This window comes from Takifugu rubripes, chromosome 15 (genome assembly GCF_901000725.2).
Source record: "Takifugu rubripes chromosome 15, fTakRub1.2, whole genome shotgun sequence".
NCBI lineage: Eukaryota > Metazoa > Chordata > Actinopteri > Tetraodontiformes > Tetraodontidae > Takifugu > Takifugu rubripes.
The window spans coordinates 12129792-12149638 of record NC_042299.1 but is presented as its reverse complement, the minus strand read 5'-3'; the positions used below and the strand labels follow the sequence as shown (position 1 = coordinate 12149638).

Sequence of the window (19847 nt, the reverse complement as noted above, 5' to 3'; positions counted from 1 at the left end):
CCTGTTGTCATCTCTCAGAATAGCAAAATGACACTACGGTGCGAGACAGATGCATTTCCTCAAGCCACTCATATTGGATAAGGACAAATACCTGGATTCACCCTCGTCCTCCACATGCTCGCAATGCACAGAGTTCAGAGCAGATACTTTCTTGTAATCTTGAGGTGTGAGGTAGAGATATTTAAAACCCTGCCAGAGGAGATTGCCATGACAGCGGAGTTAGAAAATGCACAAGAAAACAAACCACGGGAGTGCCAGAAATTGCAATCAATTTATACAAAAGATATGCTGCACTATACAGAATGTTATAATAAAAGAGTCATCTAAACACTACAAGCAACAAATGTGAATGAAACCATTTCTAAAGAAAATGTAGTTCACTATATCAAAAATGAAATTAGGATTGTTGTGAAAACCACATAAATACAAATGCGAGACAGGATTTGATAGCTGACCTTATAGGGGTCAGCTGGGTCTTGCCATGCCACGTGGAACATGTGTCGGATCTCTTCGGCCAGTCCGATACGGGCACCGCTGTTGGCCGCAATGTAGATTCGAGGGATGCCACTGTCACGTGCCATCTCTGAGGCTCGTAGGAACAGTATGTCCTCCTGCGGGCCAAAGGATCCTATCTTGTGTGTGATGTCGTTACTAATGACAATGATCTCACGTCCCGCTGGATATTCTGGTGTGCGCAGAGTCATTCGCCATGCAACCATTCCAATCTGAAAAAAGAATTAAAGACAACCATTTTAAGACATCCTGGAAATCTGCAGATAATATTTCAATATGTTACAATCAAAAGGTCCTGAAATTAATACAAATTGTAAGAGGCACTGTAAATGTTTTATTCTAGCACTAAATAGCATTATGTTGCATTTGAGCTATTCCTCTATGTGATTAAATGATATCTTCAGGGGTACCATTAAAAAACGAGCATTCCTATATTTCATGAAATCAAAAGCCATTTAAAGACAACAGAGACACCTATTGCCTGAAAGGGAAAACTGCACAATTTGCAAGAGGTAAAGACAAATGCTGACTTGTATTTTTTTATGTCTGGCTTAATACATCAACCCTTCAGAACACACTCAGGATGTCTGACCTCATTGCCCCCTGGCAGTCGGTTCATCTGCACCAGTTGACCCTGAGCATCGAGAACCAGCTCTGTGAAGGTAAGCAGCTCAGAGGGGGCAGGACATTTTGGCAAGTTGGCATAAGTCTGGGTGGAATGCCACAGTTTTTTGAGAGCCTAGGAAAAGAAGTTGAAAGAAAAAAATAGTAAGATTTAAGCTAATCAACACCCCTTAGCCAAGGGCGTTAACTATTTGTTGCCATACCTGTCTGAACATTTCTGGAAAGTCGTAGACATAAGTGGTGCCCAGGGACTGCGCCTGGAAACGCTTCGACTGCAGCAAATCCTTGGTAACATACGGCGTGTTGATGAGCATGCCGTGCAATGGGCCTTGCTTGTCTCCGTATGCTTGGAACATGATCTGGAAACAAAGGACAGAGTCACTTTATAGGTTTACTGACCTCTTTACCCACCCCAGGTGTGTTGAGATCTGATGAGGATACAGATGATAAAAGTAACAAAACTGAAGGCAAGTCACTTTTCAATAAAACACATTCCCACTCATGCATGCCAAAACTCCCCACACTACTTTAAAAGGCAAACAATGAAAGGGATAAAGACGGCTCACCTGATCAGCTACAAGGGATAGTAAGAAAAAAAGGCGGGTCCACCAGACTAAAGGCAAAACACCATACTGGAGCTCTGCATCAAAACAATTCTTACAGTACGCTAGTAAATTGCATCCTGGGTGCTGGGTGTCTCCAGTATGAAGCTGATGCCTGTTGCCAAAGTGGACCTCAAACTGATGAAATGGAAGATGTTTAAGTGCCCCACCTGTTGATCTTTGGGCCCCACCTGTCCCGTTCGGGAATCAGTGACCTCCTTGTACAAGCTGATGTCCAGGTAGTAGCCTGATTCATTGGTCAGAAAGAGGCGGATGGGGATTTGCTTGCCAGTTGGAGTCAAGCGGATGTTGATTTTCAGCTCAGCCTGCAGCACCCGCAGCTTCCACAGACGGCTGCCATAACGCATCACCATAGAACGCACAGATTCCTCAATCTGAAGTGCATTAAAACAGTAGCAAAGTTAACAAAACAAGATGTAACCTGTCGGAGTACAAGTGATCCAAATGCCGGCAGCTTCACAAACCTTTGATGGGTCCATGATGACTGTGGGAACAAAATTGAGGAAGATATGGTTGCAATCTGTCCGTACAGATGTGTTGTTGAAGGCCACTTCCAGTTCATCCATGGCTTCCAACAGCAGACGCTCTGCTTCATTGTGAAGATATTCAAACGATGCCTCCTTTTAAATGGAGAAAATAGAATTACGGCTATGGAAATAGTGGACAGATGAAAACCTACAACGCATCACTGAAAGGGAGGGTTGATGTCCCTGAGTGAACTAATGTCTCACCTTTGTAACCAGATCTGAATGGCGGATGATGGCTCGCACGAAGAAACGGTAGTCCGTAACCTCCGTGCCCACTTCCACGCGCGCTGCACCCAAGTACAGGTGCATCTTGTGGTTGGCACATGGGATGGCAGTCAGGGCAAAATTACGCATGCGGTTGAGCTCTAACTGGAAAGCTAGTGCTGGTTCCAAATGACGGTAGATCCTGTCTTCCTCAAACTGTTGATAAGGACGCAGAGCACAGTCAACCACATCGCAATGCAAAGTCTTAATTGGACTTTGAGGAACCCTTTTCTTTACAAGTTGGGCTTTCATTAGCTCCTCCATCAAGAAAAATAGAATTTTGAGGAGCACCAAACTAATTTAAGAGTAAAATGATGCCTGTAAGCCACACAGCATCGAAATCAATGACGGCTTAGCTAATCTCTTAGAAAGCTACTAATGAAGATCATTTCTCTTAAACAGGAGACACTATAATTAAAGAGTTCATTAATTTAATGACTTTTGGTGATGCTTTGAAACCTGAAAGAGTCATCAGTGATTGTTTGTGTTAAAAAACTCTTTTTTTCAATTAAAAAAAACATTTCATACAACAGTTTGTTTTCCCCCAAAGGACAGAGTAATGATGCGATTCTGAAGTTATTTCCTTTTTGGAATTTTGGGGAATTGCATGTACGGTATTCCACGAGGTATGCGATAAATTCCTTTACAGCAATATGTGGAACAGAAAAAATGTAAAGATTTGTCCATAATAATTTAATATGCATGTTAGAATGAGGACACCAACCTTATCTCTAGCACGGAATGTGAAGAATTTGGGGAATTCCCTCTGTAAATTAGCAAAGATAAATAGAATAATATCAGCAATGTATTCAAACAATAAAGAAGGCATGTTTGCACAAAACAGACAGAACTAATAATGAACTCAATTACAGTACATAACAGTGAATTATGTACTATGTGTAATTAAAAGCTGCAATTTGTGTTAAAGATTCCTGAGGATTCATGCAAGACTAAAATTGCAAATGGAATAAGGGTAACAGTTTGGAAATCACCAGGACCTCTAGGCTGAATAAAATACCGGTAAGTTCAGATTTTTTATTTTTATTTATGCCCCTGTAAATATGCACAAACTAGAAAACCTCTACAATCAAAATGAGACCTTATCCAGGAGCCAGTCTCAAACAAACAGTCTTAAACAAAAGGTATATGAAGTATTACAAACTTTTCTGTTGTCGGACTTTCCAAGACTGACAGTTCTTTAAAACGTTCTACACTACACACACAGATTCATTATACATTCAGGGACAAATCATTGCCTACGCTCTAAGGGACAGCAGAGAAAGGACTTTATGCATTTCTGGTCTGAGGGCTGGTAGATTTCTTGTAGGTAAATAAATCTAAATGCTATAGCTAAACAGATGCCTTAAATGACTAAACCTGTCCTAAAATTGGTCTTCCTCTACTTACATGAAACCTTTGGTCCACCTCACAGTTGATTTGCTTCCTGAAATCCTTTCATCATAAATGCAGCAAAAACAAGGCATGCAGAAAGAGATAGACAGGATAAGCTCAATTTCAAATGCAAATTACTACAATTAAACAGCTTAACAGCATCATTCCATTTAAAAATGAAAGATATTAGTAAAAGATTTTCCATGGGATCGATATAGGATGTTTCATTTGATACATGCTTAAATGATGACATGCAGGGAAGCATAATAATAAAAGGGACCAGGTCCACTCTCCATCAGAACCCCTACCTTCTGAGCCACAAGGAACGTCAGCCTACGGATTCCATGTTCAAACAGCAGAGATTTCTGGATGGGAGAAAAGGAAAATGTTTGAGTGCCATTATCTTTATAGGCGACATCAAGCGTTAACTCAGGAGGAATACAACCTTAGACTGAGTGAATTCTCTGAAGCTGGCTGCAAGGCTGTCATCACCAATGTCACTGTCGGTCTTTATGGCTACGTTCAAGATATGGATGGGCTCATCCAGGATGCTCTGAAAGACAACACAGTTACACGTCAGAAATCAAGGTTGCACGGTCCTATAGGTTCATGGATCTTGTACTATAGGTTAATAGATCTGTTTCTCACCTTGTTGTCCTCTTCGCCATAAAGAACGGGATTTCCTCCTTCGGGGAAGGTGGGACTTGGTGGAGGAGAGTCAGTGAAGCAGCTCAACACATCTGTTATGTTCCTGAAAGAGAAGACAGAACCACAAATTCCATCAATCACCTGTTCCTCCTGAGGCATTTTTATCAAATATAAGGATTCTATAGAGGGACCCACCTGGTGAACTCCTGAAAGGAGCGGAAAGCAACCATGGCTCCCATACGCTGACAGGGCGGCGTGAACGATGTGTCGAGCAGGACGTCGCTGACGCTGGCTGCATGCACCATGCCGTAGTGGTTCAGGTTGGATGAGAATGACATCCTATTATATTGATATGAAAACACAATGAAATGTTAGGATAACATTTACTTCTGTATTTAATGTCAAAGGGTTTAAGGTAAGAACATACAGTGAAACAGGAACAGGAAAAACTTCTTCAGGCAGAAATTACAATGTTGTGCCAATGAAATACCCACATCCACCATTAAGAACCTCAAAACAGTTTTTTGGCCTCGAGATTATGAACAACGGACTATGAACAACAATGCAGGTTTGTTATTATTGTGCGCTTTTGGACTCTTTATGAACTGCATGAGGTTCTAATCACGAAAAGAATTAATAAATCACATCGTGTGAAATGCAGAGAAAGCAAAAGGTAAAGAGAGACTATTTCAAAGGACCAATATAAAACCGAAACATAAATACATCTCCAACCCTTTATTGTCATATTGCTTAGTGTTAGTTCTTTGATTGAAAGTGTCCCAGGGATTAAACCACAAAAGAGCTTTTCTCTGTCAAACCTGTCCACTGACTCCAAATCTGAGGCCTTTTTCTTCTCAGGATTATCATCCTTAGATTTACTATGTGCATTACCATCCTGGGATTTTGTTTCCTGCAATTTAGTGTCCATGGCTTTTAGACTGTCCAGGATTGGGGCGGACATTCTCCTAGCAGGACAGTTACAGGATCCAGTTCAGCAGATTTACATTGACAGCACATTCGTCCAACATGTCATTTCTGGTCTTCACATCCTTTCTTACCCCAAAATATTGCAGCTCATACACCCAAGAGTTAGGAAAAACACTTTCACAGGACAAAGACATACACACAAACTCAACAGATGTTGCATCATGCTGATATCAGTAGCTAGAGGAAAGTTCACTTTAGGTAATTCCATAACACAAATCTACCTGTTGACCTGTAATAAGCATCATCAGAATTAAACTATTTGTTCTTTACACTGACCATGCAGCCTATTTTTCTATTATTCGCAAATCACTCACTATAATAAATCTATGCAATAAAAAGAATGTTTACAATACCTGTTTAGAGTGGGGATGTTCCCTCTGCAATCAAATGACAATGATTACTAAGTGGTTAGTGGCAGGCATCAGGAAAGGAAGACAGTCAAGGTGAAGCAACATGAGTATGGGAAGGGCTGTTATGGAACAGCTCACCTAGCCATTATCTGCTGACCCTCGCCATGCTGATGCAACACAAACTGAACAGAACTTTATGCGGGCCCCAGTGTAATCCATCCTTTCTCCACCTGTGTCTGCTGTCTTTTCTGATATGTGTTACATTTATGAATTAAACCCTCTTCAGAAACGGTTTGAAAACCATTTTTGTTTTTGCTTGGAGAATTATCTCCCAACTTTGGGAAATGCCATTTCCCTTGAGAAGACAGAAAAAGACACTTATGTCAGCATGGGGGTGAGCAAACTATGCCATTTTAAAGGTGAACGCAGCTTAATGGATTATGTTTATTATGAGTGGATCAACATCTAAAACATGCAATAGCAGCAAAAATGGAAAAAGAAGTAAACGTCCGAAAGCTCTTTAACACTAAACACACATTTCAGTTACTGACTGATGCCTTCACAATGTGCATCATGAGATCCAAACTGTTCTTCTCCTGAGAAATACTCCCAACAAAGATTAACTGAAGGATCAATTGACACTTCTACATCCATTAACAACATGCAATAATTGAATTCTACACCTCACTGCTAAAACATGTAGCCAACAAAGCAAGACATATTAGAGAACACACAACAAAAGACAGATCCACTAAAAGACGCTCATTCACACAAACTTAACACAATCACACAGAAAGGATGCCGAATATGGACACACACTACACTACTGTCCTAAATTTGTCCAAAGCAAAATCTGCGTTTTTCTTTAGTACCTCTGTGAATCTTGAGATAATGCCCCTTTTTTTCCATGGACAACAGTGATGGGCTAATATCATGGGACTTTTAAGGAGCTATGTAGCTAATGGCTCACACTTTAAAAAAAGGAAAAAAAGTTTTTTTTCCCATCTAGACAAAAAAAAGCTTTGCGCATGAAAAGCCGTTACATGGAGAGCATGGATGAACAATGGCAGAGCTGGATATGAACACAAGGAGCTGTGGCAGCATGGACAAAATAAAAATACAGTGAGTCAGTTAGCATTATATTACGAAATATGGTTCCCAAAGTCAGCGACGTCACACTTAAATTGTGACTGTCAAATCAGGAAACTGTTCAGTTTTATCAAACATAAAGATATAATGTCCGTTTTTTTGGTAGCACATTTTCAGCAGGGCTAAAAAAATTAAGGAGTATGCTGGTGTAAAAAGAAAATAGAGATTAAAACTACAGATTCTTCAATTGATGATGATTCTGAAGGGAAAAATACTCTATATCTTGATTCTTGTCCATCGTGCCTTTGAAAATAGGGGGCGTCAGCAAGGAGGATACAGACTGCACAAGCATTGAGGGGTTTTTGAGCTGTAATACCTGTTGGGGTGGGATGTGGGCAGCATGAACTGGAACTCTACTATACATGTGTTGTCCTTCAGCTGACGATGCTGGACGCTGTTCAACTCATATGCGATGTAGGCTCTGCGAACGTACACCTACACAAATTGAAGATATTACCACAAAAATTACATCTGATGTATCGATCGTCTTCTCAAACTGGTGGCTCAGTGATGGAGATCAGTATTCATCTCACCTCAAGCGCGGCCATCCTGACTACCTGATTACTGTGGTAGAAGAAGTTTGGGAGGACATCAAAGATGGATGTTTCTGATAGGATCAGTTTCTGAAAACAAAAATAATGGTCATCACTTTATTTTGAGCAGCAGCACATTGAACACATTTACTTCCTGTTTATTTACCTGCAGGTTCTCTATACAGAACTGGTGTCCATACATGTCAATAGCAGAGAGGAAGATGGATTCCACCTGGTTATGCCGTAGCTCATAGGAAGGGAGGTGGGACGCAATCAACACCTGTTATAAACATGATAAATGCATTCAGGGAGATCTGGCTTTAATGAGGCAATGCAAATGAGGAGTTCAATAAATTTCAATTTCTTCTCAAGCAGTTTAGCTTTATGAATGAGGTTTTCAGCAATTTCTCCTCAGTGACTTAAGGCTTAAAGCATGTCTTGATCAGTTTATCTGTATCAGCAAATAAAGATCCGGATTCTTTTGCATCAGTGGAACAAAGCTCATAGAAAATATGGAATCAGAGGGATACCTGTCTGGCGCGCAGTGCCACCTTGGCATTGGTTGTTTTGCTCAATTGGGTAAGTTCAGTCAAGATGGCCATCAGTTCATCTGTCAGCGTAGGATCCCTGCCACATAGTTGGTCCTAGACAAATATGTGATAAAGATTATCAATTCCTAACACTAATTAAAGCATTGGTGGCCTGAAAACAACCCGCAGGGTACATCCTGGGCAGGTCATCAGTCAATCAGAGGACACAATTTAGAGTCAGCCTAAAAAACCACAGAGCACCTGGAGAACACCCACATCACTTACTGCTGCACCACCATTTGGCCCCAAATGTAAATCATTTTGTAAAAAGGTTTTTTAGAACATGCTGATGTGTAATAATATTTGGAAGGAGCATCAAAAAATAGTACAATTTAAATCCAACTTCTTACTTGACAGATAATCCCAAATGAGGAAGTCACTACTATATACTATATGATAACAAAAACATTCTATAATATGATGGCAGGGTGTATAAAACAAACTTACAATCAGCATAGTGACCAAGAGGTTTTTCTTTGTGACTTGAGCGTGGGAAAAAATATAATTGAGCACATTGGCCATGTCGCCTTTGTTTTCTTCACGTAGCGTGAAAACACACTTGTCATAATGTCCTGGAAAATAAAACAACATCAAAGAGAGTAAGAAAATTGTCTGCAGGCAGGAAGCTGTAGCGGTCGATGAACTATTGATGTTGAAAGAGCTCCCCCGTGCGGACAGGTCGAGCAAGTGCATTTTAAGAGCAAATCTGACATTTAAGTCGCTACAACGCTCACCATGCTGAAACTGAATCTCTACTTTCAAATACTGTCTGAGCAGGTCCATCACCACTGCCTTCATGTGCCCTCGAATGCCACTGCGATACCTGATGGAGGAAAAAACCCCCGACAAAAACAAAGCAGGAATAAGCAGATGTATGGAAAGACCAAAAGCAAATTAAGGCGTCATATATGTTTAGTCTCCAGTTTTGCTCTCATGTTCAATCCTTACTAGGTTACATCAACACAGAGAATGTGGCACTCACTTTTGCACCAGCTGAACAATGCTTTGTGTGTTCATAAAAAAGACTTCTCTCTCTGACTTCTTGTTAAGAGTAGCAGCATGGCTGTCAAGGATGTTTGCAATCTGGAAACAAGACAATTTAACATGTCATTATTACAACATCCCACAGATGTACTCAATGCAACCCTGATTGTTCTTAAATTCTCCCTTTTATCAGTAAATTGTCTTGGCTCAGCTTGACAGGTACCTGCTGGCTGGGAAACTGGCAGAGAACGGATGTGATGTTGCTGGCATACTGAGCCATCTCCTTTTTGATGGCCTTCTCCACGGCAGGAGGGATGCGCCCAGACACACTTGTCATTATGTCTTGAAGCTCCAACAGCGGCAACGAGGGATCCCGCATGGTTTTCATTAACCTTTCCACCCATTCTTTTAACTGGGGAGCGCACGAAGAAGATGTAAATTTAGTAAATTTCAAGAACAGCATCATCGGCGTGAGCATACATGGACTTTTTTTTTTTAACCTTGGTGAAGAAGAAAGGCTCAGGAAGACAGTAACCATTCATAATATGAACAAGATGATCCAGTGTGCTGTGGAAAACTCTGTGTAGTTTCTCTCCTCTCAGAGCAACGGCCTGGATTATAGGCAGAGCACCTGTATGCAGGTCCGCCTACAAGAGAAACGCGTGATTGTAGAATACAGTTTGCCCCCATGAGTAAACAAATCTTACATATTTGGGTTCATTTTGTTCAAGGCTAATGTGGAATCTGCATGGCACAGTCCAGCCTGTCTGAAAACACTTTGCATTGGCCAGACAAATATTACCTGTTGCACCCTACTGGGGTCATCTAGTTGCAGCTTGGCAATGACACAGCCAGGCTCCAGTGCTGCTCCAGCCCTCTTCACATAGTGAATACAACCAGACTCTGCAGCTGTAAGTGTCATTACCATCTTCATCACCTGGAATGAAGCAAATATACAATGTCTACAATGAAAGTTCATTTATCTGACTATTACCCTCCTCTGGATTAAGAAAACGCTGTACCTCTATTTCAGCATAGCACTGCCCTGAGAACACATGTCCACCGTCCTCAACTGTGAACTGGATCAGTTTTCCTGCCGAAGGAGATCTTAGCAGCGAAGGGTCATTCTCTTTTTCAAAAACACAGGTTTTGTTCCCGATTGTGATCCGATACCTGTAATTGTCAAAAAAAAACAAAAAAACAACAACCTTTGCTTTAACAGCTGAACTGTGTCTCTTTTGGCGATTTCTTGATTCAATTTTAGCTTGAGGTTTTAAATCCTTGTACCTGTCCACCTCTTCCTTCATATAGGTAGTGTAGCTGCTTCCATCATAAGACAGCAAGAGGCCTCCATCACTTAGTCGATGAACATCCACCTCAGCTGAGGAGTTGTTCATGATGACCACGTAGGAGTTGGGACTCTGGCGTGTCACTGACAGTACGTACTTTGTGCCTTCATAGATGAGCTCCACATCCACCGTGTTAACCAGAGTATGTGCTGGCAGCACCTGACCCCTGGCAAAGACAATGTTGATGCCGTTCAAACAGCTGTAGGCGTGTTTGATTTTATTTTTTCCATTTTATAGGTTGTATTCCTAACCTTTCCAGAGAATGCAGAAAGTTGGACACGCTGTTTCTAAAACTGACATCCGCCACGTGAAGAGCCCCGCTCACAATGCCCAGCATGGTGTCAGGACGCTCCGCCTGCACAGCAACAACATCAAACATGTGAGTCGTCCTTTACGCCACGGAGCAAATCAAAGAGTTAGCTCAGCGCTCCAGTGGAAACACAGGACCCAGAATGCATACCTGCATTTTCTCTGAGATCAACCTGTCAAGCCAGCCTGTGTCAATGCTGTTGTGCTGAAAGCTTTCAGTCTCCAGGAGCTTTATGAGGTATTCTACTGTGGTCCTGAAGTCCCCTCGGATAGACAACTCTTTCAGAGCCACCACCATATTGCTAAAAAGATCAAATATCAAATATTTTAGTTTCATATATATTCCAGCAGTATTCTTGGAAAATGTATGTATTGTGATACATAAAGAATGTGTACATACGAAATGGCTTCTTCCCGATTCTCTCCCCACGAGAAACAGTGTCCGAACTGTGAGTCGGCAAACTCATGCAAACCTCCAGCTGCTGCCACGCTGAAGTAGCCCCAGACGTTCTTATTGCTGCGGAAATTTAGCTCCTGTACTGTTCCTGAACTTGGTTTGAAACCCTTCAAATAATTCAAGCACACATTTGAATTTCCTATGAACAGGACAAGTATCAGCCATAGACAGATGAGAGCTGGATTAGATTAATGGCTACCTCGTCAGGATTTTCACTTGTGATTCTTGCTGCGATTACGTGGCCCCGTGGGGAAGGCGCTGTTGCAAGACCCTCAAAGTCAATTGGGGAGTCTCCCCAAGGTTGGACACCGTAAAGCATCCTGATATCCTTGATTCTTTGAAGGGGAATACCCATAGCAATCTAAAAAAACCAAATCATTGTCACAGTGAGTCTTCTACAAAGCCAGATACTGTACTGATGCCAATGGAGTAAGCATCTACTGAGTATGGTATATGATGGAACAGGGGTGGGTGCGACAGAATAAGCAACTCTGACCTGTAGCTGAGCAGCCGGTAAGTTGACATCAGCCACCATCTCAGTGCAGGGGTGTTCCACCTGTAGTCGGGGGTTGAGTTCCAGGAAGTAGAAGCTGCCATCCTGGCTGTAGAGGTACTCAACTGTGCCCGCACTGACGTACCCCACCATCTTAGCCAGCTTCACTGCACACTACAAGAGAGAACAGCTCTTTACAACCTATTTTATATTTACCTTCAGTGTTGAACTGATATCTTGTCTCCATGATTCAAGTATAAGTGGAGGCAAAACTGTACATTTTCCATATCCTCAAAAATGTCAGTCGTGGCGATGGTAGCAGGAGCCTCTTCTATAATCTTCTGATGTCGTCGCTGCACAGAACAGTCCCGGCCAAACAGTGAAATGGCATTGCCATACTGATCAGCCAGAATCTGGACCTCCAGGTGTCGGGCATGTTTGGCTAGTTGCATGACAAAAATAGGTGAGCCTGGAACTTCTGCCTGGACCTGGAAAAAAAGAGTACATTTATGTTGGCATTGTTCATCAGATCACAGAACATGATCACGCAGACAGTAAAAACACTGAATCTGAAAACCCAAACAGTAATTTTACTAAGTACTTACTTAGTAAATGTGGACATTGTGTTTTCGCATCACAAATGTACAGGCTCTAATAGATTATGACTAATAAAAGGTTGAATGGGTATATTTAAACACAAATATGCATTTATTACAAGCATCCACTTGCCTGTCTGAAGAGGTTAGGGAAATCCTCCGCACAGTTGACTTTACGGATGCCTTTCCCCCCACCTCCTTCTGAAGCTTTCACCATTACAGGGTAGCCAATTTCTTCAGCAGCCTGGAGTGGATTTATTTTAGCAAACAAGAAAACACAGCATTCTAAGTACTGTAAAGAATAAACCTCATGACACACTTACTTTGAGGCCATCCTCTACACCCTGGATGCAGCCCAGCTCATACACATCAGTGGGAACGTTAATGATTCTCTTCTTCTGGTTAGCTTCTGACCATTCTACCGTCAGCCCTGAAAAAAAGTTAACACATTCAGGGTGAATACATTTCACATGATTGCAACATAAAAGATTAGAAGGTGATCATATTCTGCCCTACCTGCACCACTCCACGGCAGGGTGGGAATGCCAGCAGTCTGAGCAACAATGGATGAGGCAATCTTATCACCTAGAGCCCACATAGCTTGACTTGGGGGTCCTAAGCAGGAAAAAAAAATATTTTACCATCGTAAACTAATATAAAGTGATAGTGTGAAAGCAAAAACAATGGTCAGTGGATCCAAAAAAGCTTGTCTTACCCATGAAGGCAATTCCATTTTTGTGAAGTAGCTCTGGAAGCTTTGGGTTCTCTGAGGCATGACCCCAGCCAGCCCACACTGCCTGTAATTCATTCAAAAAAGATCCTCATTTAATGTCAATGAATAACTGGCTGCTGTTTGGATGATATTTGGATGACGCAGAATTTAGTCTGCATTGTTACCTGGACAGGTATGCGTTTAGCAATATCTAGAATGAGTTCCACATTAGCATAGTTATTGTTGTTAGTCCCTCCTGGCACTGGTACATAATGATCTGCCATCTTGATGTACTCTGAAAAAAAAGAAAAGAAGTTTTGACAACATTGTCTAAATTAGGCAAGATTACATTTACCGGTATCTTGTCTTCTGAACCACTTTATCTCTTTCAGGGTCCTGGGGAGGGTAAACAATGAGCAAAGGCAGGGCCCACCCCAGGAATAGTCATCAGTTCATCACAGAGCCCTAAATGAGCATTTGTGGGTTTGGCACCTTGCTCAAGGGTACTTTGGCAGTGCTCTGAAGGTGTTCTGATACCCAGAAGACCTTCCATGTTTTGTCTGCCCTGGGGCTTGAACCAAGAACCCTGTGCTCCTCAGCTCAGTTCCCAACAGACAGAGCTACCACCACCCTAAATTAGACTCATATGAACAGCAAAATAGCTAAAGATCAGAAGTTGTCAGTATCACATTTAAGCTAACCTGCGTTGGCCTTCAGGTCCTCTGGAGTAACCATGACAACAAATCGGATGGCTCTTTCGTTTCGAAACATCTCGTAGGACCAGCGGCGGATGGAGCGCATGCACTTGACTGCTGCAATACCATTGTTGGCAATAAGCACCTGTGCACACAATATACATGTTAGAATTACATTTCTATTTACTCGTCTAGACACACTGGACTAGACACAACTAGACATGTCTAGTTCCACTTTGTGTGTTGTGTTTATAGTATATGTGTCTTCCCCCAATACGTTCTGCATTATTATCTAAATAATTTGAAATATTTCTATAAACCTTGAGTGCATTAGACTGTAGGTACTATATAAAAGTAAAGCAATATGGTGTGATTTACTCAAAAGATGTCACCTTCTCGATGATTTTGTTGCCACCAAAGCGGGTGACAAACTCCGCAGGGGAAGCTACGGTGAAGTCCCTCTGCAGATCGATGCGACGGCGATCCCTGCCTTGCTTCACCAAGTGCAGCCCGGACATGCTCGGCCTGTTTTGAGAAACACAAAGAATGCACTTATAGGCCCCACGCAATGCCAGCTCAATGTCTGGAATGTACAGCACATTAAAACAAGCACTTATTTTAAAGATGAGCTACTCTTACTGTGGCAGCTTTGAATATAGTTTATGTTTACAATCTGAGAGATGAAATAAGTGCGAACAGCTTGTATTGTTTCAAGAGCAGGTCCACACATGACGGATTGTGTTTTCTTATGTGATCAGAGCTTTAAAAAAAAAACAACATCTTTGTCAAAACAGTAAACTGTCTTTCATGATGAGATTGCAGACATATCACAGCATGCAGAGAACAATGTGGAACATGCATCTCAATAGTGAAACATGTTTACATGCTTGAGCGACGTGCAGGAGTGTTAAACCAGACTCCACCCTTCAGGAGCACCATGCAGGAGAGTAATCAGATAAAGGGTGTGTCTATGCAGGGTCCTGCTTGGCTGGCTGGTTTCACTCGCCCGATACCCAATTAATGGATCATCGTCAAGGTTACCAACTACAAGCAAACGCATTGGTAGTAATAAGAGGTTCCTGAGTTCGGAGACTTTCTGTCCCCAGGCAGGTACTGAGGACCAGAAGGTCTAGTTTAAAAGGGTTGCTTCTCTCATCCACCTTCACCCCCTGAATCTGACACTGATAAACTTACACTAAAGAAAATACATCTGATGGGAAATTCGATGTTTGGAAAATATACAAGCAAAGTAATAAAGATAGAAAAATATGAATAGAATTTCATTTTATCAGCACCTTGTTTTTTAAGGATTTTGTTAGCTCTCTCTGATGCTTTCGGGGTTAATACTGTTTGACAAGTCCAATGACTTGAAGTCTTGTTGGCAGAGAGACCAACAACTCCTAAAACTTTAAAACAAAGGTTTTCAGTATTGAACAGCCCACTAATGCCAGGACTTGGAATTTCTAAACCAGGATTTTAAACTCTGACACGACCTCACAGAGATGAAACACAAACACTGTGCATCTTGTGAAGCCAGTTTTCAGCAAGTTTGCAGTGAAATATGGTGACCAGAAAAAGAGAATTTGGACATTAAAATTGAAAAATAGTTGATTCACAAAGAAAAAGACTGAAAAAGTAACAATAGGCCCAGTGTATAATTTGTTCTTATCATTAGTACATGAACTGGGGAATAAAAATAACCCTTTGATGTCAAACCTTAGATTGTGTGCAGTGCCATCCACTTGATCAAATCCAGTTTCATAGGCACTGTCTGAACTGCAGGAGGATGGCGACACTGACCGATTCTCCTTTTCCTCCAGCTGCAGGTCAGCCTTCCCTTGGATCTCATCCTCCGAGTTCTCCTCCGACACCGATCCCACCAAGAAGCGCGAGTGCAGCGCTGCAGCAGCAGCAGGCCTCTTACCTGCAGCACCATTCTGTTGTGCCATGGCTGGACACGAACAGGCCGTGAACACTGGAAAGATAAGCAAACGTGGCAGAAAAACTTAAACTGGAGATAAAAAAGCTTGACCATAGTCCACACATCAGGGTCCAGTGTGACACAATGCTGTAGTGCCTGCTCATGCAATGTTGTTTGCACTACTGCAATAACGCAACTGATCTTGGAATAAGTACATCGAGTGCTAGTTTCAATAAAGTAACATCACGGAACCTGTATGTCAGTATATAAGGATGGAATATTTACACGCAGTGCTGCTCGTTATTCATCCGCCATGCAGCCAATACCGGAAGTCGAGTTCTGATTCATCCGCCAGTTAAATAAAATAAAGATACGGAAAATTAACATTGAAAATTCTTTGCGCTAAAATTGTTCAGATGTGCCACAAATTTGAAAAACATACACCTTTCTGGTCTTTTGTCCAATATTATATTTGTTATCGTTGAGATAAAACTACACCAACCTTACCTGGCTGGACTATTTCCAGACTTCCACATGTAAACCAGTTCAATATTCAAGTGGGCAGCGAATGTTCCCGATGTAGCAACTGTCTGCATTTAGGAGGGACCAGACAGGGGGATAATGAAAGGTACGGCACACCTAAGACATGGGTAACTGCTTGCGGGACCAGAAAAACGAGAAGAGCACTGCAGGCTGACACATCGCAATCTTAAAAGAGTAGGACCGGACGATAACACCCACAATGGTATCTAACGTAACAGCAGTCGCAGCTAAATAATTGTTACCTGTTCTGTCAAAGATAGCGTCCTAAAAGCAGGCACGACTAAACCGGCATGCTAAAGATTAGTTAGCTTGCTGGCCGGCATTAGCTAGTACATTTTCCTTCATAAGTTAAAATGAGTAATAAGTACAATATTTAATGTGCGCTGCAGGGATGTTATTACTGTTGTTCTTGACAACGCAGCTCCAATCATAATCCGGGAAAAACACCTACGCAGTCAACTCACCGGTAGAGATAAAACGAAACGTAATCCCGGAAAACTTCAGCCCGAGCGATCGGTGAATCAAGTGCGGCGACCAGACATCCCAGACTTTAGTGATGCGGGGGAAAAAAGAGAGAGAATCACATCATGATGAGGTCACAGAGCTCCGACAGACTCTGGAACAGCAGAGAGTGGGGTGATGCGATGATGCGCATTCAGGTTACTGCTGGCCATTGACCTATGACTACGACTTCCGCTATAGAAATACAACAAATAGAATTCCCTCGAAACTACAACCATAGTAAGGCGCGAAACGGCGCCTTCAAAATTGTAATCGTAAACAAACCCCACTCGAGTGATATATACACGTATATTTCATTTATCATATGTAGTGTTTGAGATGTTTTTTTTAGTTTGGATTTTTCTGGTGCTTTGAGCTCTAGTGCCTCGGCTTATTTATTTAGATTTTTCCTGGGGCTGTGGTTTGTTGCCGTGCCAAATGTGAATGGCGCGTTTGAGAGAAATAAAGTTGATAATACACTCGCTCGTCGTACCGTGTACTAACTATTTCATCTAGATCTGTGTGGGTCTGGTTTCTGGAGAGCCAATCAAATTGCAGAGCGGTTTTGTAGATGGGCGGGGTCTTCGGGAGGCGTTTCCCTTTCGCGCATGTGCTGCATGTGCTTTCTGGACAATAGTGTGACAAAAGCATCGTACGTTATACATGAATATTATTACCGTTTGAGAACGTTACAAAAATTTACGAACATAGGCAAAGCACAATTAAACAGTTTAAATTGTTTAGGTGATGCTCACAAATTATTTAAAACAAATATTTGTACTAATGATAACTGAATTTGACCGTGAGCAAATCTGGCTATTGGACAGATGCAGCATCATGTATATTTAAAATCAATAGAAATATTTGACCGTGCAGTAAAAAATACCAGCGAACATAGCTTTCCCAAAAACTGCCAGTGTTGGTACTGACTTGGAAGTAGCATATTCACATTATTACTCGGGTAGATGAATTGTCTAATTTCCATCAAATTGTTTTAAGTGTGAAAGAAAAGCTATTTCTGTTTACTTGTCCGTACTTGCCTTCTCGCCAACTTGTGAAACGTCATCAGTGGCCGCCCAAGTACAGTTCCGATTCACCTAACTGCCAAGTACGCTCCAGCAGCGATGGCGGAAAGTACGGAGGAGAAGGTCCACAACTGTAAGTTGTAGTTTAAAAATGTCACCAACACCCTTTCACGCCTTTACCAAATAGTGGCCAGACCTGTGTCCTGTAAACATTTTATCCAGCTGAAATTCATGCAGACGTTTTGTTATCGCAACAGCAGCTAGCATACTTCCTTCCCATTTTGGAGCCGTAAAGGCAAGTCTGGAAGGAATCCTCAGCCCACCCCCGCATACCATAAACCATGCATTTTTAAAATGTGGCTTGATTCCATTATCTGGTGTGTTTTTGGCTCTTTTTGACTTAATTGAGAAAAAAAAAAAAAAAAAAACGTTCCCATGATCCAACTTGTTGACTCGCTCTCGTGGCCTTTGTTGTGGATTAAACTTTGTGATGTTTCTTCAAGGGACAACAGAGGAAACTCAAGCTCTGATTGCATGGAGAGCAGCCAGTGGGAATTTATTCACTGGCCGTCGCAATTCATCCATAAATGGTTGGCAGTAAGTATTTAGAGTGTGTGTATCATCTACATTGATGCGTAGCGCAGTCTCCATATTTTATTGAAAGGATAGTGGAATACATTTTTTTCTTTCCTCAGTCAATTTGTGGCCTCTTCTGGCCTGACCATCACCGCCAAACAGGCCAAGAAGAAGTGGAACAATTTGAAAGACAAGTACAAGGTACTTTTCTTGTTCATCTTAAATAGATAGAAATCTACATGCATATAGTAATACATTTCCATTGGCTTTTAAAGGACGATGATTAGTTTGAAACTTTATTTTTATTTACTTCCAGGAGCTTAGGGGCTCACCCACAATCAGCGGGCTACAGGCTGGTAAAGTGCCTGCTGCCTCCTGGCAGTGGTACAGTGCAATGGATGCTGCACTCCGGGGGCAGCACTCCCTTAGTCGGCCCCAGTTAGTGGTAGCAACCATGAGTGCCGCTGCAGACGGGGTGGATGACACATCGGCCTCTGACCCCTCTGTGGAAGAAGGCAAAGAAGGAAGAGGAAAAATGCCAGACAGCACAGACGTCCTCCTTGGACAACTTCGTATCCCAAAATGCATTTCACCTCAGCCAGCAACAGCAGCAACAACGGTGGAAAGTACAGAAAGGAAGCCCCACAACTGTAAGTTATATTTTCAAAATATTACTGTTGTTTTCACAAAATGGCCTCTGTGGTGGGTTAAAATTATGCTTTATCCAGGGACAACAGAAGAAACCCAAGCTCTGATTGAATGGAGGGAAGCCAACGGGAATTTATTCACCGGCCGCCGTAACTCATCCATAAACGGTTGGGAGTGGGTATTGACTTGTTCGTGTATCATGTACATTCGCGTGTAAAATAGTGTTAAGATTTTTTTTAAATGGAAGTTTGATGCTTTTTTTCCCCCAGTGAATTTGTTGCCACTTCTGGACTGCCTATCACAGCCAAACAGGCCAAGAAGAAGTGGAACAATTTGAAAAACAAGTACCAGGTCGATTTCCTGCAGATAACGATACATTGGGAAAAGGGGATTGTTAAGGACTGTGATTTGAAATGCTTTATTTTGACTGTCTTACAGGAGCTTAGGGGCCCACCTACAATCAGAGGGGTAGAGGACAATAATGTAAGTGCTGCCACCTGGCAGTGGTACAGTGCAATGGATGCTGCACTCCGGGGGCAACACTCTCATAGTCGGCCCCAGCTCGTGGTAGCAACCATGAACACTGCAGCAGACAGGATGGTTGACAGTCGGGCCTTTGCCCCCGCTATGGCAGAAAGAGAAGGCGGAAGAGGAAGAAAGAGGCCTATGAACAGCAGCGAAAGCATCTTTAATTTTTTGAAGGAGCAGGCAGAGAGAGAAGAGAAGTGGCAGAGGGAGACGTTGAGGAGAGAAGAAGAAAGAGACAGGGCAGAATCAGAAAGAAATGAAAGATTCTTAACATTATTTGAAAAACTTGTTAATAAATTCTAATGTTGAA

General features: G+C 42.0%; 2 protein-coding genes across 11 annotated transcripts in view; one reads left to right on the top strand and one right to left on the bottom strand.

Annotated features, from left to right (window-relative positions):
* Positions 1 to 16918, bottom strand: part of acaca (acetyl-CoA carboxylase alpha) — a 25395-nt gene extending 8477 nt beyond the window's left edge. Inside the window, exons 1-42 of one of the 8 annotated variants that reach the window (XM_029848054.1) lie at positions 16724 to 16918; positions 15512 to 15770; positions 14188 to 14320; positions 13802 to 13940; positions 13286 to 13395; positions 13104 to 13185; positions 12905 to 13003; positions 12712 to 12818; positions 12522 to 12632; positions 12071 to 12280; positions 11796 to 11966; positions 11499 to 11660; positions 11243 to 11406; positions 10994 to 11144; positions 10785 to 10888; positions 10472 to 10699; positions 10207 to 10357; positions 9987 to 10121; positions 9685 to 9831; positions 9408 to 9596; positions 9183 to 9283; positions 8935 to 9023; positions 8648 to 8772; positions 8141 to 8254; positions 7777 to 7890; positions 7611 to 7700; positions 7394 to 7512; positions 5932 to 5955; positions 5410 to 5556; positions 4787 to 4930; positions 4592 to 4694; positions 4389 to 4496; positions 4252 to 4308; positions 3959 to 4003; positions 3276 to 3317; positions 2492 to 2707; positions 2225 to 2380; positions 1910 to 2134; positions 1341 to 1496; positions 1106 to 1252; positions 456 to 725; positions 92 to 189 (exon numbers count right to left, since the gene is read on the bottom strand). In XM_029848054.1, the coding sequence (XP_029703914.1) occupies positions 92 to 189; positions 456 to 725; positions 1106 to 1252; positions 1341 to 1496; positions 1910 to 2134; positions 2225 to 2380; positions 2492 to 2707; positions 3276 to 3317; positions 3959 to 4003; positions 4252 to 4308; positions 4389 to 4496; positions 4592 to 4694; positions 4787 to 4930; positions 5410 to 5556; positions 5932 to 5955; positions 7394 to 7512; positions 7611 to 7700; positions 7777 to 7890; positions 8141 to 8254; positions 8648 to 8772; positions 8935 to 9023; positions 9183 to 9283; positions 9408 to 9596; positions 9685 to 9831; positions 9987 to 10121; positions 10207 to 10357; positions 10472 to 10699; positions 10785 to 10888; positions 10994 to 11144; positions 11243 to 11406; positions 11499 to 11660; positions 11796 to 11966; positions 12071 to 12280; positions 12522 to 12632; positions 12712 to 12818; positions 12905 to 13003; positions 13104 to 13185; positions 13286 to 13395; positions 13802 to 13940; positions 14188 to 14320; positions 15512 to 15744 (5516 nt within the window). In that variant the 5' untranslated portion in view covers positions 15745 to 15770; positions 16724 to 16918. The remainder of the gene's footprint in view (positions 1 to 91; positions 190 to 455; positions 726 to 1105; positions 1253 to 1340; positions 1497 to 1909; positions 2135 to 2224; positions 2381 to 2491; positions 2708 to 3275; positions 3318 to 3958; positions 4004 to 4251; positions 4309 to 4388; positions 4497 to 4591; positions 4695 to 4786; positions 4931 to 5409; positions 5557 to 5931; positions 5956 to 7393; positions 7513 to 7610; positions 7701 to 7776; positions 7891 to 8140; positions 8255 to 8647; positions 8773 to 8934; positions 9024 to 9182; positions 9284 to 9407; positions 9597 to 9684; positions 9832 to 9986; positions 10122 to 10206; positions 10358 to 10471; positions 10700 to 10784; positions 10889 to 10993; positions 11145 to 11242; positions 11407 to 11498; positions 11661 to 11795; positions 11967 to 12070; positions 12281 to 12521; positions 12633 to 12711; positions 12819 to 12904; positions 13004 to 13103; positions 13186 to 13285; positions 13396 to 13801; positions 13941 to 14187; positions 14321 to 15511; positions 15771 to 16723) is intronic. The other 7 variants (XM_029848055.1, XM_029848057.1, XM_029848056.1 and 4 more) reach the window with 7 other exon arrangements.
* LOC105417480 (uncharacterized) lies at positions 16283 to 19847 on the top strand. 3 transcript variants are annotated; one of them, XM_011611471.2, is made up of 8 exons: positions 16283 to 16344; positions 17830 to 17918; positions 18289 to 18382; positions 18481 to 18562; positions 18678 to 19011; positions 19090 to 19183; positions 19279 to 19360; positions 19448 to 19847. In XM_011611471.2, the coding sequence occupies exons 2-8, from the start codon at positions 17885 to 17887 to the stop codon at positions 19838 to 19840; spliced, it is 1113 nt and encodes a 370-aa protein (XP_011609773.2). In that variant the 5' UTR covers positions 16283 to 16344; positions 17830 to 17884; the 3' UTR covers positions 19841 to 19847. The 3 variants fall into 3 exon arrangements, with proteins under 3 accessions (XP_011609773.2, XP_029703923.1, XP_029703922.1); XM_029848063.1 differs by lacking the exon at positions 16283 to 16344 and adding an exon at positions 17578 to 17721; XM_029848062.1 differs by lacking the exon at positions 16283 to 16344 and having other exon boundaries at positions 17771 to 17918.

Excerpts from the sequence above, each read along its gene's own strand:
- LOC105417480 (XM_011611471.2), top strand. The coding sequence starts at position 17,885 with ATGGCGGAAAGTACGGAGGAGAAGGTCCACAACT. Across the intron at positions 19,184-19,278 it reads TCATCCATAAACGGTTGGGA|TGAATTTGTTGCCACTTCTG; the intron begins GTGGGTATTGAC and ends TTTTTCCCCCAG. Across the intron at positions 19,361-19,447 it reads ATTTGAAAAACAAGTACCAG|GAGCTTAGGGGCCCACCTAC; the intron begins GTCGATTTCCTG and ends ACTGTCTTACAG.